The 20,089-nt window shown below is 45.4% G+C and overlaps 1 protein-coding gene across 6 annotated transcripts in view; it reads right to left on the minus strand.

The window, feature by feature from the left end:
- Positions 1-20,089, minus strand: part of PKNOX2 (PBX/knotted 1 homeobox 2) — a 711,797-nt gene that overhangs the window by 237,997 nt on the left and 453,711 nt on the right. For all 6 annotated transcript variants that reach the window (XM_037882447.2, XM_037882446.2, XM_043534121.1 and 3 more), the window contains one exon: positions 19,467-19,606. In XM_037882447.2, coding sequence (XP_037738375.1) covers positions 19,467-19,606 — 140 coding nt within the window. The remainder of the gene's footprint in view (positions 1-19,466; positions 19,607-20,089) is intronic.

Here is a 20,089-nt window from a genome sequence, read left to right on the forward strand (position 1 = left end):
CCTATCCCTACCCTCCAGCATATGTCCCTTCATGCTTCAACCACCAATCCAGAGGACATGTTTCCATGCTGATGTTGGGTTCTGCTTGACAACAATCAAAAGCAGTGCAGACTGATGTATGTTCATTTTCATCTTCTGAGTCAGATGCCACCGGCAGAAGGTTGATTTTCTTTTTTGGTGGTTTGGGTTCTGTAGTTTCCACATCAGAGTATTGTTCTTTTAAGACTTCTAAAAGCATGCTCCATTCCTGGTCCTTCTCAGATTTTGGACGGAACTTCAGATTCTTAAACCTTGGGTCAAGTGCTGTAGCTATTTTTAGAAATCTCACATCTGTATCTTCTTTGCATTTTGTCAAATCTGCTGTGAAAGTGTTCTTAAAACGAACATGTGTTGGGTCATCATCTGAGACTGCTAGAACATGAAATATATGCAGAATGCTTGTAAAACAGAGCAGGGGACATACAATTCTCCCCCCAAGGAGCAAAATCACAAATTTAATTGACGCATTATTTTTTTAATGAGCATCATTAGCATGGAAGCATGCCCTCTGGAATGGTGGCCGAAACATGAAGGAGCATATGAATGTTTAGCATATCTGGCATGTAAATACCTTGCAACTCCAGCTACAAAAGTGCCATGCAAACGGCTGTTCTCACTTTCAGGTGACACTGTAAATAAGAAGCAGTATCTCCCATCAATCTAAACAAACTTTTTTGTCTTAGCGATTGGCAGAATAAGAAGTAGGACTGAGTGGACTTGTAGGCTCTAAAGTTTTACACTGTTTTGTTTTTGAGTGCAGTTATGTAACCAAAAACAATCTGCATTTGTAAATTACACTTTCACAATAAAGAGATTGCACTTCAGTACTTGTGTGAGGTGAATTGAAAAATACTATTTTTTTTGTTTATCATTTTTACAGTGCATATATTTTTAGTAAAAAAGAATAATATAAAGTGAGCCCTGTGCTCTTTGTATTTGTATTGTAATTGAAATCAAAATTAAAAATGTAGAAAAACATCCAAAAACATTTAATAAATTTCAATTGGTATTCTATTGTTACAAGTGTGATTAATCGTGAATAATTTTTTGAGTTAATCGCATGACTTAACTGAGATTAATTGACAGCCCTACTTAAAATCTATCTTTTGTAGTTAATAAACTTATTTAATGGTTTAATCCAGTGTTTCCCAAACTTGTTCAGCTGCTTGTGCAGGGAAAGTCCCTTGCGGGCCTGGCCGATTTGTTTATAATTTGTTTTTATATCTTTGGTTAACTGCTCTTCAAATTCCTTTAGCCTTCAAATTCTCTAATTTTTATTTCACCTTTTACTTTCTGTGCTTCATGTTTCTTTCTATGGACTTCCCCAGGGTTGGATTTCCATTTCTTGAGTGCTACATATTTGGTTCAATTAACCTCTTGAACTTTCCCATTATCATAGAATCATAGAATCATAGAATCATAGAATATCAGGGTTGGAAGGGACCCCAGAAGGTCATCTAGTCCAACCCCCTGCTCAAAGCAGGACCAAGTCCCCGTTAAATCATCCCAGCCAGGGCTTTGTCAAGCCTGACCTTAAAAACCTGTAAGGAAGGAGATTCTACCACCTCCCTAGGTAACGCATTCCAGTGTTTCACCACCCTCTTAGTGAAAAAGTTTTTCCTAATATCCAATCTAAACCTCCCCCATTGCAACTTGAGACCATTACTCCTCGTTCTGTCATCTGCTACCATTGAGAACAGTCTAGAGCCATCCTCTTTGGAACCCCCTTTCAGGTAGTTGAAAGCAGCTATCAAATCCCCCCTCATTCTTCTCTTCTGCAGACTAAACAATCCCAGCTCCCTCAGCCTCTCCTCATAAGTCATGTGCTCTAGACCCCTAATCATTTTTGTTGCCCTTCGCTGGACTCTTTCCAATTTATCCACATCCTTCTTGTAGTGTGGGGCCCAAAACTGGACACAGTACTCCAGATGAGGCCTCACCAGTGTCGAATAGAGGGGAACGATCACGTCCCTCGATCTGCTCGCTATGCCCCTACTTATACATCCCAAAATGCCATTGGCCTTCTTGGCAACAAGGGCACACTGCTGACTCATATCCAGCTTCTCGTCCACTGTCACCCCTAGGTCCTTTTCCGCAGAACTGCTGCCTAGCCATTCGGTCCCTAGTCTGTAGCGGTGCATTGGGTTCTTCCGTCCTAAGTGCAGGACCCTGCACTTATCCTTATTGAACCTCATCAGATTTCTTTTGGCCCAATCCTCCAATTTGTCTAGGTCCTTCTGTATCCTATCCCTCTCCTCCAGCGTATCTACCACTCCTCCCAGTTTAGTATCATCCGCAAATTTGCTGAGAGTGCAATCCACACCATTCTCCAGATCATTTATGAAGATATTGAACAAAACCGGCCCCAGGACCGACCCCTGGGGCACTCCACTTGACACCGGCTGCCAACTAGACATGGAGCCATTGATCACTACCCGTTGAGCCCGACAATCTAGCCAGCTTTCTACCCACCTTATAGTGCATTCATCCAGCCCATACTTCCTTAACTTGCTGACAAGAATGCTGTGGGAGACCGTGTCAAAAGCTTTGCTAAAGTCAAGAAACAATACATCCACTGCTTTCCCTTCATCCACAGAACCAGTAATCTCATCATAAAAGGCGATTAGATTAGTCAGGCATGACCTTCCCTTAGTGAATCCATGCTGACTGTTCCTGATCACTTTCCTCTCCTCTAAGTGCTTCAGGATTGATTCTTTGAGGACCTGCTCCATGATTTTTCCAGGGACTGAGGTGAGGCTGACTGGCCTGTAGTTCCCAGGATCCTCCTTCTTCCCTTTTTTAAAGATGGGCACTACATTAGCCTTTTTCCAGTCATCCGGGACTTCCCCCGTTCGCCACGAGTTTTCAAAGATAATGGCCAAGGGCTCTGCAATCACAGCCGCCAATTCCTTCAGCACTCTCGGATGCAATTCGTCCGGCCCCATGGACTTGTGCACGTCCAGCTTTTCTAAATAGTCCCTAACCACCTCTATCTCTACAGAGGGCTGGCCATCTCTTCCCCATTTTGTGATGCCCAGCGCAGCAGTCTGGGAGCTGACCTTGTTAGTGAAAACAGAGGCAAAAAAAGCATTGAGTACATTAGCTTTTTCCACATCCTCTGTCACTAGGTTGCCTCCCTCATTCAGTAAGGGGCCCACACTTTCCTTGGCTTTCTTCTTGTTGCCAACATACCTGAAGAAACCCTTCTTGTTACTCTTGACATCTCTTGCTAGCTGCAGCTCCAGGTGCGATTTGGCCCTCCTGATATCTTTCCTACATGCCCGAGCAATATTTTTATACTCTTCCCTGGTCATATGTCCAACCTTCCACTTCTTGTAAGCTTCTTTTTTATGTTTAAGATCCGCTAGGATTTCACCATTAAGCCAAGCTGGTCGCCTGCCATATTTACTATTCTTTCGACTCATCGGGATGGTTTGTCCCTGTAACCTCAACAGGGATTCCTTGAAATACAGCCAGCTCTCCTGGACTCCCTTCCCCTTCATGTTAGTCCCCCAGGGGATCCTGGCCATCTGTTCCCTGAGGGAGTCGAAGTCTGCTTTCCTGAAGTCCAGGGTCCGTATCCTGCTGCTTACCTTCCTTCCCTGCGTCAGGATCCTGAACTCAACCAACTCATGGTCACTGCCTCCCAGATTCCCATCCACTTTTGCTTCCCCCACTAAATTCCCCCCATTAAATCAGACTGGTTTATTTCTCACCTTCCTGATCCTTTCTATGATAAGGGGTGTGTTTCTTTGGGACTCTACTACTGTTCCTGGAGGAGCCTCCAAGAATTGTAATTCCCTCACTTTAGACCTTAGGGCAGGATCCCCATCTTTTACAATCCCCTTTTCTGAAAGTGCATGACTAATAAACCTTTGACTATGTGTGCAGTATGTGGGTCCATTGGCCAAAACACTTTCTTACGGGGGGTGTACGGATGCTACTCCAGCTCTAGAGCTCCCCTGCTACTCAAGGCCCTGCCCACCCCCCAGGCTTCTCACAGAAGGCAAGGTTTGTCTAATTGATATATTTGCAAAACCCACCCACAGTATGTGTGACTGCAATAGAGGTTTGAATGGAAATCCCATTTTGGGAGTAATCAAAATGTGAACCCCACCTGTGAGTGTTCATCCCATGTGAGCACTCCCCCCACTCCCCCTAGTACTGTCACAGATAAAGTAACCCTGAGAATTTCCCAAACCCAGGTATCAGTTATTAACTGGCTTTACATTACATCTGAAGACATTCTAAGTTCCTCCCATACTGACGATACATAGAATCATAGAATAGCAGGGTTGGAAGGGACCTCAGGAGGTCATCTAGTCCCACCCCATGCTCAAAGCAGGACCAATCCCCAACTAAATCATCCCAGCCAGGGCTTTGTCAATCCAGGCCTAAGGATGGAGATTCCACCACCTCTCTAGGTAACCCATTCCACTGCTTCACCACCCTCCTAGTGAACTAATGTTTCCTAATATCCAACCTAAACCTCCCCCACTGCAACTTGAGACCATTACTCCTTGTTCTGTCATCTGCTACCACTGAGAACAGTCTAGATCCATCCTCTTTGGAACCCTCTTTCAGGTAGTTGAAAGCAGCTATCAAATCCCCCCTCATTCTTCTCTTCCGCAGACTAAACAATCCCAGTTCTCCCAGCCTCTCCTCATAACTCATGTGTTCCAGTCCCTAATCATTTTTGTTGCCCTCCGCTGGACTCTTTCCAATTTTTCAACATCCTTCTTGTAGTGTGGGGCCCAAAACTGGACACAGTACTCCAGATGAGGCCTCACCAATGTCGATACCACTGTTTCTATACTAATTAGTGTATTTCAGAGGGGAAAAGTGAAGGGAGACTGAAGAGCCCAACACAGTAAGTAGCGTGAGCAAAATATGTGATGATATGAGGAGTACTACCAAGTTTCCTGAATGGTTTTGCCACATGTGAGCAATGTTTGCATCCCAACCTTATGGCAGTGAAAACTTCAGGGCACCTCATTTTGAGCACTACAAAAATAAATACAATTAGCACAGATGTGCATCTGATCCTGAAATCTTCTAAGATTATTTTGAAATCTTTAATCTCAGCCAAAGAGGCTCTTTAGTGCTGCTGCCTTGCTGATTAACTAAAGAGAAGCTCCCATATGATCCAATTAGAAGCAGAGACTTCTTTCCCATATTTCAGATCAGAGGGAGAGAGACATTTTATTAACACATTGCTCTACACACACACAAGCTAGCAGAATATCACGTGCATGGTTTAGCTTCTCTTCTTCTATCTTTTGTGGAACAAAAAAACCTCTCTCAGAATGATTCTACTGGGGTTTCTGAGTATGTGTGTGTGTGTGAGAGAGAGAGAGAGAACAAATTAAACTCCCCAAATATTTTTCCTTTATCTGTGTTCTTTAAGAGCCAAGCATAAAAGCTAGGAGCTCAGGCATTAATTTCAATTGAATTGGGCCTTGTTAAATTTATTGACATGAAATGAAAAATCCCCAATGTGGTCTTGAACTGTCATGCTGTCCAGAGGCAAGAAATTTTAATTTACCCCCCCACCCCACCCAAAAAAACCCCTCCAGACATTCAGTGTGATGTACAAGGTTTCCAGTGAGCCAGTCAACTTTTCCACTATTTATCCTGGATCAATTTCTCTTTTCTATCCTGAATGACAGCAACTGATTCCCCCTCTTCCCTCGACTTCCTTTTATAAAATACAAATATACTGCCTATTACAACAATGTTAAGGGACTGAAATCAACAAAAGCAGAAGATGCCAGAGTTCAGGCAGTCTCCTCACTGGGTGCAATTCGACCTGGTTTTGGCACACAGTTGGACCTGCTCCCAAAGAGGCACTACAGAGGCCAGACACAAGTTGTGATCAGATTCATGACCCATATATTCTGCAATAAGAAAAGGAGGACTTGTGGCACCTTAGAGACTAACAAATTTATTTGAGCGTAAGCTTTCGTGAGCTACAGCTCACTTCATCGGATGCATTCAGTGGAAAATACAATGGGGAGAGACTGTCCGGTTTGGCCAATGTACGTGGCAGAGGGGCATTGCTGGCACACTCCTGTTCTTTTTGCGGATACAGACGAACGCGGCTGCTACTCCGAAAACTGCCAATATTCTGCATGATGCCTACGCTCATCACATGACTGAACCCACTCTCCACATGACCAGAGGTGCCTAGGCAGGATGCTTGATTGGGCCAACATGTCCTATGGCGGCTAGGAAGGGCATGTTCTTCCGGTGCCTGTGCTGGGCACAGGATCGCAGCACTGCAGTGCCCAGCTACAGCGTGGGAGCCTGGTGACATGCCCCGCCAGGACAAGCTGGCCCCGTAGTCTGGCCCATGTTCCCTGTCTCTATAAATGGGTACAAGTGTATAAGTCTACGTGGGAGCTCCCTTGAGTGTGGAAGGTGAGATAGAAAAATCAGTTTGTTTCAATGCAGTGTGAGGAACAGAGGGACTCATTGAATATCGTATGGATATGTAACCAAAATCTGAATTATAGGATGATTTTTTAAAAAAATAGGATGTAAGCCAAGACAAGCGAGTATGTTTCGGAGCAGAGATGCAATCAGGGTCTATTAACTTTTCCAACCACAGGCCATAGGCCCATCAACAAACAATACCACCCCCATCAAATGGGACATTAAACAGGACCGTCTGGTAGCCAAAAGCAAGTGTTTGGCAGTACCTTGTCTTAGTAGCCATACAATTGTTCTTTTTTGTAGATTCTGAATATCAAACCCTTAAATTAAAGAAACTGCCTGAGCCCCCTTGTCACTGGTAAACATTCTGAAATCTGAACACTTATTACCACTCCTCTCGTAAAAAGAAAAGGAGGACTTGTGGCACCTTAGAGACTAACAAATTTATTTGAGCATAAGCTTTCGTGAACTACAGCTCACTTCATCGGATGCAACTCCTCTCGTGATTCACAAGTCAGATGACAGTGAAACCACTTTCATTTAATTCAATTATTTTTAATGAAAACTTCAATTATTTTGTTAACAAACATAATTAAGCAGGAGGTACGTATGTTATGTCTGTATTAGCAGTATATCCTGCCAGTCCCCATCCTCCCTCCAATGAGACACAGCACTCTCACAGCAGGCTCTCACAACAGGCTCACTTAACAAATTCTTACATATTCATTCAAGAGAATTACTTTTCAAATATTGGATAATCACAGACATTAACAGATTATAAACCAAAACCATGGCCAACTGTTTTCTTTGTTCATCTTTTATGCGTCTGGAGTGACATGTGCATTGAAGCCACCTTCATGAGGTATGGACTGAGCCACGGTGGCATAACTGGGATCATCCTGAAACCAGAGCTGCTCAAGCGGTACACTAAGTGCTGCAACAGGGGGGCTGTGTTGGTGAGTATCTCAGAGTCTGTTGTGGGGACAGTTTGTCAGTTTGACCGTGTGCTTGATTGTTTGAAAAGTGTGAATTGGGAGTGCTTTGTTCCAGGTGAGTGGGCCTGACTGTTATAAAAAGGCAGTAAGCTGCGAACCAGCTGAGCAGCGAACAGGGGGAGTTTGCCTGGGAGTTCGCCTGGGGAGAGCCCGCTGAGGCTTACATCTTGCCGGCTTCTCTGAGTAGTTACTACAACTCCTGAGGAAGCTCGTAGAAGGAAGGTAATATGGATGGTGAGCGTTCAGCTGTTGTTACCTGCACAGGATGTGCCATGTTTGCCTTTCTTCCACAGGACAGAAGCGACTTTGTCTGTACAAAGTGCTAGCCGGTCTCCATATTGGAAGAGAAGGTTCAAGGTCTGGAGAAACAAGTATCGACCCTGCGTTACATAAGAGAAACTGAAGATTTCCTGGACAGACGTCAGGATATGCTTCTATGGACACAACGTTCTGAAGATTCAGAGCAGGCTGCGCAGCGGGGACAGAAGGATGGTGAAGAAATTTGGCAGCATGTGACCTCCAGAAGAAGAAAGGGGACCATCCATGTACCAGCAATGCAGATACAGGTAAGCAACCGTTTTCATGTTCTCTCCACAGGTATGAATGCAGAGAGTGGACTAGATGATACATCTGAGGGAAGGGAGCAGAAGGAGACTCCGCCGATTGGAAGGCATGAGATGCGCTGTCCTAGGGTTGGGGGTTCCACGACCACTGCTCCCAAGAGAAGGAGGTGGGTGGTGGTGGTCAGGGACTCCCTCCTCAGGCGGACGGAGTCATCTATCTGCCTCCCCGACCGGGAAAACCGAGAAGTCTGCTGCTTGCCAGGAGCTAGGATTCACGATGTGATGGAGAGACTGCCGAGACTCATCAAGCCCTTGGATCGCTATCCCTTCATACTTCTCCACGTGGCCACCAATGATACTGCCAAGAATGACCTTGAGCGGATCACTGCAGACTATGTGGCTCTGGGAAGAAGGATAAAGGAGTTTGAGGTACAAGTGGTGTTCTCGTCCATCCTTCCTGTGGAAGGAAAAGGCCCAGGTAGAGACCGTCGAATCATGGAAGTCAACGAATGGCTATGAAGGTGGTGTCGGAGAGAAGGCTTTGACCATAGGATGGTGTTCCAAGAAGGAGGAGTGCTAGGCAGAGACAGGCTCCACCTAATGAAGAGAGAGAAGAGCATCTTCGCAAACAGGCTGGCTAACCTAGTGAGGAGGGCTTTAAACTAGGTTCACTGGGGGAAGGAGACCGAAGCCCTGAGGTAAGTGGGGAAGTGGGATACTGGGAGGAAACACAATCAGGAGAGCTCAAGAGGGGAGGGCTCCAGCTTCATACTGAGAAAGTGGGACGATCAGTGTGTTATCTTAAGTATCTATACACAAATGCAAGAAGCCTGGGAAACAAGCAGGGTGAACTGGAAGTTCTGGCACAGTCAAGGAATTATGATGTGACTGGAATAACAGAGACTTGGTGGGATAACTCACATGACTGGAGTACTGTCATGGATGGATATAAACTGTTCAGGAAGGACAAGCAGGGCAGAAAAGGTGGGGGAGTTGCATTGTATGTAAGAGAGCAGTATGACTGCTCAGAGTTCCAGAATGAAACTTCAGAAAAACCTGAGAGAATATGGATTAAGTTTAGAAGTGTGAGCAACAAGGGTGATGTCGTGGTGGGAGTCTGCTACAGACCACCAGACCAGGGGGATGAGGTGGACGAGGCTTTCTTCCGGTAACTAACAGAAGTTACTAGATCACAGGCCCTGGTTCTCATAGGAGATTTCAATCACCCTGATATCTACTGGGAGGTGACGAGCCCTCTGTGGAGAAAGAAGTGGTTCGAGACTATTTAGAAAAGCTGGACGAGCACAAGTCCATGGGGTGGGATGCGCTGCATCCGAGAGTGCTAAAGGAGTTGGCGGATGTGATTGCAGAGCCATTGGCCATTATCTTTGAAAACTAATGGCGATCGGGGGAGATCCCAGATGACTGGAAAAAGGCTAATGTAGTGTCCATCTTTTAAAAAGGGAAGAAGGAGGCTCCTGGGAACTACAGGCCAGTCAGCCTCACCTCAATCCCTGGAAAAATCATGAAGCAGGTCCTCAAGGAATCAATTCTGAAGCACTTATACGAGAGGAAAGTGATCAGGAACAGTCAGCATGGATTCACCAAGGGCAAGTCATGCCTGACTAATCTAATTGCCTTCTATGACGAGATAACTGGCTCTGTGGATGAAGGGAAAGCAGTGGACATGTTGTTCCTTGACTTTAGCAAAGCTTTTGACACGGTCTCCCACAGTATTCTTGCCAGCAAGTTAAAGAAGTATGGGCTGGATGAATGGACTATACGGTGGATAGAAAGCTGGCTAGATTGTCGAGCTCAACGGGTAGTGATCGATGGTTTGATGTCTAGTTGGCAGCTGGTATCAAGCGGAGTGCCCCAAGGGTCGGTCCTGGGGCCGGTTTTGTACAATATCTTCATTAATGATCCGGAGGATGGCATGGATTGCACCCTCAGCAAGTTTGCAGATGACACTAAACTGGGAGGAGTGGTAGATACGCTGGAGGGTAGGGATAGGATACAGAGGGACCTAGACAAATTAGAGGATTGGGCCAAAAGAAATCTGCTGAGGTTCAACAAAGACGAGTGCAGAGTTCTGGACTTAGGACGGAAGAATCCCATGCACTGCTACAGACTAGGGACTGAGCAGCTAGGCAGCAGTTCTGCAGAAAAGGACCTAGGGGGTTGTAACGATGCTGGTTCTGGCGGGACCCAACTGAAAGTGCCAATTCAGGACAAATTGCTTAAAGCAGGGCAGTCATAGCCCAAGGCTGGGTTTTTTCCACCTCTAAGGCAACCCAAACCAGCCAGACAGAGAAGACTTTGGTTTTACCCCACTGGCTAACCACAAGTCACACAAGCAACTCACTTAGACACTCCAGTTTCCCAGTATCACCACCAGTGCCACTCGTTATGAGGACAGATGGTTATGAAAACCAATACCCCAGTAAAAGAAAAAAGGTTCTCTCGATCCCAAAGGACCATGCCCCAGACCCAGGTCAATATACAAATCAGATCTTACCCACAAATCACCAATCCTTTAGAATCTAAAATCTAAAGGTTTATTCATAAAAGGAAAAAGATACAGACGAGAGCTAGAACTGGTTAAATGGAATTAATTACACACAGTAATGGGAAAGTTCTTGGCTCAGGCTTGCAGCAGTGATAGAATAAACTGCAGGTTCAAATCAAGTCTCTGGAGAACACCTGCAGCTGGGATGGATCATCAGTCCTTTGTTCAAAGCTTCAGTGTAGCAAAGTCCCTCCAGAGGTAGGAAGCAGGATTGAAGACCAGATGGAGGAGCTGCAGCAGCTTTTTATAGTCTCTTGCCATGTGGTCTTTCTTTCTTTGTTCCAAAGACAAGCTGCCCATCACATGGCCTGGAAAAACCTCAAAGTTCTGTCCATAGGCATGTCCCTGCATACCTTGCTGAGTCCCAAGGTGTATCTGCCTTCTCTCAATGGGTCAGTTGCATAGCTGATGGTCCTTAATAGGCCATCCAGCAGGCTAGGCAGAGCTGACACCAACTTGTCTGGGGTGTCACCCAGAAGCATAGCATAAGTTTGAAATACAGACAGTATAGAGCAAATATTCATAACTTCAACTACAAAAATGATACACACATATAGATAGCATAATCATGATCAGCAAACCATCACCTTGTCTTAGACACCTCATTTGACCCCCTTTACGTAAGATTTGGTGCCACTACAGGACCTTGGTTGCAACGATGATCTGTACGGTTCCAGATTATGTCAATAACGTCACAGGGTTACAGTGGACGAGAAGCTGGATATGAGTCAGCACTGTGCCCTCGTTGCCAAGAAGGCTAATGGCATTTTGGGCTGTATGAGTAGGGGCATTTCCAGCACATAGAGGGATGTGATCGTTCCCCTCTATTCGACATTGGTGAGGCCTCACCTGGAGTACTGTGTCCAGTTTTGGGCCCCACACTACATGAAGGCTGTGGACAAATTGGAAAGCGTCCAGCGGAGGGCAACAAAAATGATTAGGGGACTGGAACACATGACTTATGAGGCGGGGCTGAGGGAACTGGGATTGTTTAGTCTGCAGAAGAGAAGAGTGAGGGGGGATTTGATAGCTGCTTTCAACTACCTGAAAGGGGGTTCCAAAGAGGATGGATCTAGGCTGTTCTCAGTGGTGGCAGATGAGAGAACAAGGAGTAATTGTCTCAAGTTGCAGTGGGGGAGGTTTAGGTTGGATATTAAGAAAAACTTTTTCAGTAGGAGGGCGGTGAAGCACTGGAATGCGTTTCCTAGGGAGAAAAGGAGTACTTGTAGCACCTTAGAGACCAACAAATTTATTTGAGCATAAGCTTTCGTGAGCTACAGCTCACTTCATCGGATGCATGTAGTGGAAAATACAGTGGGGAGATTTTATATACACAGAGAACATGAAACAATGGGTGTTACCATACACACTGTAACCAGAGTGATCAGGTAAGGTGAGCTATTACCCAGCAATGCCCCTCTGCCATGTACATTGGCCAAACTGGACAGTCTCTACGTAAAAGAATAAATAGATACAAATCAGACATCAAGAATTATAACATTCAAAAGCCAGTTGGAGAATACCTCAGTCTCTTTGGTCACTCGATTACAGACCTAAAAGTGACAATTCTTCAACAAAAAACCTTCAAAAACAGACTCCAACGAGAGACTGCTGAATTGGAATTAATTTGCAAACTGGATACAATTAACTTAGGCTTGAAGAAAGACTGGGAGTGGATGTGTCATTACACAAAGTAAAACTATTTCCCCATGTTTATTCCTCCCCCTCCCCTGGATGTTCCTGTTAACTGCTGGAAATGGCCCACCTTGATTATCACTACAAAAGGTTCCCCCCGCCCCCTGCTCTCCTGCTGGTAATAGCTCACCTTACCTGAGCACTCTTGTTACAGTGTGTATGGTAACACCCATTGTTTCATGTTCTCTGTGTATATAAAACCTCCCCACTGTATTTTCCATTACTTTCATCCGATGAAGTGAGCTGTAGCTCACGAAAGCTTATGCTCAAATAAATTTCAGAATAGCAGCCGTGTTAGTCTGTATTCACAAAAAGAAAAGGGGTACTTGTGGCACCTTAGAGACTAACCAATTTATTTGAGCATAAGCTTTCGTGAGCTACAGCTGCACCGATGAGTTGTAGCTCACGAAAGCTTATGCTCAAATAAATTGGTTAGTCTCTAAGGTGCCACAAGTACTCCTTTTCTTTTTGCAGATACAGACTAACACGGCTGCTATTCTGAAACTTACCTAGGGAGGTGGTAGAATCTTCTTCCTTTGAGGTTTTTAAGGTCAGGCTTGACAAAGCCCTGGCTGGGATGATTTAGTTGGGGATTGGTCCTGCTTTGAGAAGGGGGTTAGACTAGATGACCTCCTGAGGTCCCTTCCAACCCTGATATTCTATGATTTTATGATTCTATGTAATTTAATGGGACTCTTTTTCGTTTGACTGTTTCTCTTCAGTTCCTGCCTCTCCTTTACCATCTTCTATCCTCTCCTCTTTACTAGGATATAGAGAATCCCCATTAATAGATCCTCCCCTAAGGGATGTGTCTGTCTGAACTGTGTTCTCCTCCATGTCTGTTGGCTTTCCCCCAGCACATAGTTCATTTTTAATTTTACATGTTAGCAATCTGGTTCCATTTTGGTTTAAATGGTGCCCATCCTTCCTGTATAGGCTCTCCCTTTCCCAAAAGGTTCCCCAGTTCCTAATAAACCTAAATCCCCCCTCCCAATGCCATTGTCTCATCCACACAATGAGACCCTGCAGTTCTGCCTGTCTAACTGGCCCTGCACATGGAACTGGAAGAATTCAGAGAATTCTACCATGGATGTCCTGGACTTTAATCTCTTACCTAGCAGCTTAAGTATGGCCTCCAGGATCTCTCTCCTTCCTTTCCCTATGTCCTTGGTACCTACTCCCACTGGTTTCATTAGGATGCATGCAGTGACCTCCACTTTGCACTGCCATCATGTCCAGCCAACATTGGAACATGTGGGGGCAAAAAAAAATGACAATTAATATAAAATATATAGAAAGTGCCTCTTCTTAGCATTCGACAATTCTTTGGAAATACATTGGTAAATCCCTAATTTGTAACCCCCACCAAGTACATCTCCAATGTATTTGAGAGAAATGCTGCTGTTAGCAGCTTGCTAACACTGATTAAAATTATTAATCCTGCTCACAGTGTTGTTAAAAAACACTAAGCAGTAAGTTACAAACCCCAAAGGTGAAATAATAAAGAGATTGATCTCAGATGAGAGCAAAAGAGAGAAGTGGAGCCTGCAACAGGCTGTCAGCAATCTGGAAACGTCAAAACAAAGTCCCCAAAGTCTAAGCGCCCCAGGCTGACTGTGGCCTTCAAACAAATGCACGTAGGTTTGTGCTTGTGCAGCAGGACGTGTTTACTGACGCGAGCTGAATCTCTCCCTCTGTACTAGGGTTTCCAGAAAGGGGAGAGAACTGGCATCTCTCTTGCCCTACTGCTTCTGAAAAGACTGAGAGGGGAATTGCTCAGGGGTTGTTGTTTTCGTGTTTTTTAACTGACAATGACCATTTCTTCTCCTTTTGTCCAGTGCACCTGCACTCTGCTCAAGCGGCACATGGCAGAATAAAAAGGTCAGTATAAATGAAACAAGACAGGGTCATGACCGGGAAAGATCAAAGACACCCATCACATAAGTGAGGGATGGGGAATAACAACAACAACAACTTCTTTCTGAAGTACCCTCTGTGACGGTGCACCCCATAAGGTTTTATAGAAATATGCTTATGAATGTATATATGACATAACTGGAATCTGTTTTATGCTACATATGCCATGAAACATATCTCTGTAAAGGTTATGATCTACTGAATCTATTCATCCAATTTGTATCATTTTTGTATTCGAAGTTATTAATATTGGCTGTGTACTTGCTTGATTTTTAAGTAGCCTTAGTAAAGCATTTGGTCAGCTTCTTGAGAAAGGAATGTGCAAATTAAGTGCCCAATCAAGAAACACTTAACGAACAATGGATCTTGGAAGGCTCCAATTCACATAAGAACTTTACTTGAGGACGTTCAAGGTAGCATGTGAACCATGGCTGCTATTTGTAAGTTTTGAGTCATGCATGGACATGTGACTTGCCCATGTGACTCCAAAACTCCATCTTGTAGCTGGGATTCTACACAGGGGTACGGAGGTGTGTCCACCCACAAGAGAAAGTCTATTTAAATCCCGGGGAGACCCCTCCATTTTGTCTTTAGCTGGCTCAAGAGATAGCCTCTCCACCCCAAAGGATACCTGAAAGAAACTGGAACAAAGGACACTAGCCACAGGGGGTGTGAGTGATTGCTGGACCCGGACTAGAAGGAGACTAGTCTGTAAAAGGAATGTCATAAACATACAGCTAAGGGTAGCATAAAATCCCTCCTTTGCCTGTAAAGGGTTAAGAAGCTCAGATAACCTGGTTGGCACCTGATCAAAAGGACCAGTAAGGGGAGAAGATACTTTCAAATCTGTGGGGGAAGGTTTTTGTTTTGTGTTTCTTTGTTTTCTTTCCGGGACAGTGAGGAACCAGGGCAGGGAAAATACATCTCCTAAAGCCATACCTGAACTAAGCATTTAAAATTACACATTGTAAGTAATAGGAAGGAAATGCATTAGATTATCTTTTGTTTTAGCTTGTGAATTTTCCCTAGGCTAAGAGGGAGGTTTATTCCTGGGTTTTTTTGTAACTTTAAAGTTTTACCTAGAGGGGAATCCTCTGTGTTTTGAATCTGATTACCCTGTAAAATTACCTTCCATCCTGATTTTACAGAGGTGCTTCTTTTACTTTTTCTTTATAATAAAGTTCTGCTTTTAAGAACCTGATTGGTTTTTAGTGTCCTAAAAACCCAAGGGGCTGGTCTGTGCTCACCTTGTTTACTCTCAAGCCTCCCCAGGAAAGGGTGTGAAGGGTCTTGGGGGGATATTTTGGGGAAACAGGAACTCCAAGTGGTCCTTTTCCTAAATCTTTGTCTAACTCACTTGGTGGTGGCAGCGATACCGTTCCAAGGACAAGGAATAATTTGTGCCTTGGGGAAGTTTTTTTACCTAAGCTGGTAAAGATAAGCTTAGGGGGTCTTTCACGCGGGTCCCCACATCTGGGGACGAAGGTTTCTAACCATCAGAGGAGTGAAATTTTCGAATAGCCTTCCAAGGGAAGCAATGACCTATCTGGCTTTAAGATTAAATTTGATAAGTTTATGGAGGAGATGGTACGATGGGATAACATGATTTTGGCAATTAACTGATCTTTACATATTCATGGTAAATAGGCCCAATGGCCTGTGATGGGATGTTAGTTGGGGTGGGATCTGAGTTACAACAGAGAATTCTTTTCTGGGTATCTGGCTGGTGAATCTTGCCCATATGCTCAGGGTTCAGCTGATCGCCATATTTGGGGTCAGGAAGGAATTTTCCTCCAGGGCAGATTGGAAGAGGCCCTGGAGGTTTTTTGCCTTCCTCTGTAGCATGGGGCACGGGTCACTTGCCGAACGATTCTCTGCTCCTTGAAGTCTTTAAACCATGATTTGAGGACTTCAATAGCACAGACATAGGTGAGAGGTTTACTGCAGGAGTGGGTGAGTGAGGTTCTGTGGCCTGCGTTGTGCAGGAGGTCAGACTAGATGATCATAATGGTCCCTTCTGACCTTAATATCTATGTATCTATGTATCTGTACCCTAGAGTTCAGAGTTGGGAGGGAACCCTGACAGAAGCTTACTGGAACACTCTGAGGGTGAGGTTTTATCTGTATTCAGTTTTCTTACTCTATTAGGCATAGACTTGCATGTTTTATTTTATTTTGCTTGGTAATTCACTTTGTTCTGTATGTTACTACTTGGAACCACTTAAATCCTGCTTTCTGTATTTAATAAAATCACTTTTTTATTTATTATTTAACCCAGAGTACATATTAATACCTGGGGGCGGGGGGGCAAAGAGCTGTGCATATCTCTCTAGCAGTGTTACAGAGGGCGAACAATTTATGAGTTTACCCTGTGTGAGCTCTATACAGGGTAAAACGGATGTATTTGGGGTTTGGACCCCACTGGGAGTTGTGCATCTGAGTGTTAAAGACATGAACACTTCTTAAGCTGCTCTCAGTTAAGCTTGCAGTTTTTGGGACGTGGCTCAGACCTGGGTCTGTGTTTGTGGCCAGCAAGCGTGTCTGGCATAGCCGGGCAGGACTCTGGAGTCCCAAGCTGGCAGGGAAAGCAGGGGCAGAAGTAGTCTTGGCACATTAGTTGGCAGCCCCAAGGGGCTTTCTGTGATTCAACCCGTTTCACGCTCCACTGCTACTGAGGCGCTCAGGGACTGAACTACATAATGCACATAAATAAAAACACCCTAGAAATGTAATTAACAATATCTGGAAACTCACAAAGCAAAACTCCCAAGGGGTTTGTCCCAGGGTGCCTGGCCTCTGTAAATGAAGTAGGTCCAGCTCCCCTGGGCCAGAGCAGATGCCAATTAAGAGGGCGGGGCAGCATCTAGGGCCTATAAATGGTCAGGAAGGCTGTGACCTGCTGAGTCGGGAAGGGCAGTGGAGAGCTGCCAGAGAGACAGGCAGAGAAGCAGAAGTGTTCCAGGGGTGCTGGATCCTCATGAAAGTAGGAGGGCCATGAGGCCCTGCCCCCTCTGTGGGCCTACCCCTCCTTTTTGCTCTAAGGCCCTACCCCCTGGCCAGGCTGCAAGCCAGAGCCTGGCCAGGGTAACAGCCATCCAGGCTGCTGTGGGGAGCCCTGGCAGACCCTCCGCCTGCCCTTGGTAGGGGGCCCAAGAGCACAGGTATGGTGGGTGACACCGGCGTCTGGTGAGCAGAGAGGTTGGTGACGTCATCGGAGTCTGGTGAGGGGTGTGCCCAGCAGAGAGGCTGGTGAGGTGTTCCTGCTACGCAGAGCAGGGTTTTAGGACTATGTTTGGGACTCTTGGTGTCGAAGTATTTGCATGATGTTTTTGTAATAAACCAGGCCCAAGGAGTGGTACTACTGAGGCAAGGGAGCCTGTGGTGGAGTCTGGGGAATTTCTGAAAGGCAGAAGTGAGGCAGGTGTACCTGGCATGCTGTGACCTGCTGCAGGAGGGCACTCCAGGTGGGGCTGCCTTATGACAAGAGTCTAATACAAAGGATAGCAATGCAGTAATGAAAGGAAACTAACACGGGACAACCTCTAACTCCTTTGAGGAAAAACTGACTAGGTGCTTTTTAAGATTCAGGGTCAGAGGAAGTAAGGCAGACTTCACAGGGAGCAAGTTCGACACCCAAGAGCCAAATACTTCAATGGTGTCATCATCAGCTAACATAACATACAGTGGCAGAGCACCATATAACTGAAGATAGCATCATAATGTGTACACACAAGGGAATACAAGGAAAAAAAACTGGTAAAAGAAAGGAATCCCATCATGTGAAACCATAGATGCCTGGCATGGACCACCAGCAGGGTTTGAACCCAGAACATTCAGAGCCACACTACTGACTTCAACCACCTGAACTGAAGAACTAATGTCATTAGCTGGTAGCAGTAGTAGGCTATTGTTCTCTATGCTCACCAGTCACTAGAGGGTGAGATGACACACACTTTACCTAGCTGCTTAGTCTACTTCAGTGCCCACAAAAAGAACGCACTTGAGCTTTTACACAGCTACAGACACTTCACCAGAAACGTTCCTCAGTTTCCAGGCATCGGTTGCCCTTCCATACACCTGAGCAACGCAGGGACAGAATGCTGCCATTCTGGTCTGATAGTCACCTACTTTTCACAGAGATAAATGACTGACTCAGGGACCAAGCAGGGCAGAATCCAGCTCTCAATCTTTTCACCAAGGAGCACCCATTGTCCAGTATGCCAGCCAGTTGAGTAGGGGGCCAGACGCACTGAAGGCTGAACTGGCAGAATCTTTCCCTTGGATCAAAGAGGAAATAAAGCCAGGTGTAAAGTGCCAGATGAAGAAGCAGGAATCCCCAGGTCCCCTTGAGCCTACAGTATCAATGCAGGGATTGCTGCTCAGCTGCATTCCTGTTTTCTCATCTGTGTTTAGCAGTTAACAATACAGACAATTTATAGTTCTAAAGAGCAAATGTTCTCCTCATCCTCTTGTGTCTACACATGAGGCCAGGGATGGGAAATTACACCCACAGGTCAATGCAAAGGCCACCCTGTTGTGATGGCTGAGGGGTTAAGGAGAGGATGAGCCCCCTGCTGTGGATGATTACATGGTTTATCATGTGGGCTAGCTCTCTGCCCTGAGATGTGGTGATTGCTGCTAGTGTGAGCCCACGGTCCAGGTGGGGCTTGGACAGCAGGGTGAGCCCACCATGAGGGCAGGTCTGGCTGACCACTTAAGTCACAGAGGCAACCAAACAGACATCAGATAGTATCCTGGTATCCGGACAGTCGCCTTTAAAAAAGCAATGACAACTGAATCCCATGGTACTTTAAACCAGTGATGTACCAGGTGAGAAGCCAAACAAATTAGGAAGGGAAAGTAACAGAAGGAATTCAGAACTCCCCAGGATCCATTGAGCATTTCATCCTAATATCTCCCATCACATATTAATTGTTTCTGATCTCTAGCATCCCAGGTGCACTGGGGTCACTTTCTCCCGCATATTGTTCCGCACAATGGTGTGTGGGTACCTTTAAGGTCTCTAACAAAGCGAGCAGAGCTCTTTCTTCCGGAACATGGGTCTCACCTAGTTTAACGTGAACTGAAAGCTGCCTCCTGAAACATCTATTGACAAGGACACCTAAGCAAATGCCTCTCTGCAGACTCCTGCTGACATGTTAGCCCCAGGCCAGATTGCAGTAATAGCTCAACATGCCACTCCAGTGATGGGAAGGAACATTAAAGAGCAGCCTGGCAGTAGTTTCTCTGTACCTGTAGACAGCTCGCTTGTCAGCCTCCAGCTGTGCCTGAGGGTCAATAGGAGTGCTGGGGACTGGGGTATTGGCTGCTCCCGAGGGTGTTGTGATGTGCCCTGGCTGTGCCTTAGCCGGCTGTTGCGCGGTGGCAGTCATCTGTTAAAAGAAGACAAGAAAGCACTGGGGTTTATAACAAACCAGATCTGTGTGTAAGTGAAAGAGAGGGGGGCACTTCTCTGTTCGTGACTGTGCGTGTGTGCAATATCAATATTGCCTCGTATACATGTGACCATCGAGGTGCCTGTACGTGTGTGGTTGTAGCTCTGTGTTTATGTGCCACTGGGTCCTGCTCACTTGTTTCTGGGTGTGTCTCTGTCTTATGTTTTGTCTGTGTTCCTGTGTGTGTGTCTGTGGGTTTACGTGCGTGAATTGTGTGTGTTACTGCCTCTGTATATGTGCGTCTCTGGGCAAGCAAGTCCATGTTTGCACGTGTGTGAGTTTTTCTGAATTTAGGGGTATGTTTGTCTCCTTTCTCTACAGAGTTATCCTTCGGGTCCTACCAAATTCGCGATCCATTTTGATCAATTTAACAGTCACAGGATTTTAAAAATCATAAATTTCTTTATTTCTGCTATTTAA

The sequence above is a fragment of the Chelonia mydas genome, chromosome 22 (genome assembly GCF_015237465.2).
Source record: "Chelonia mydas isolate rCheMyd1 chromosome 22, rCheMyd1.pri.v2, whole genome shotgun sequence".
NCBI lineage: Eukaryota > Metazoa > Chordata > Testudines > Cheloniidae > Chelonia > Chelonia mydas.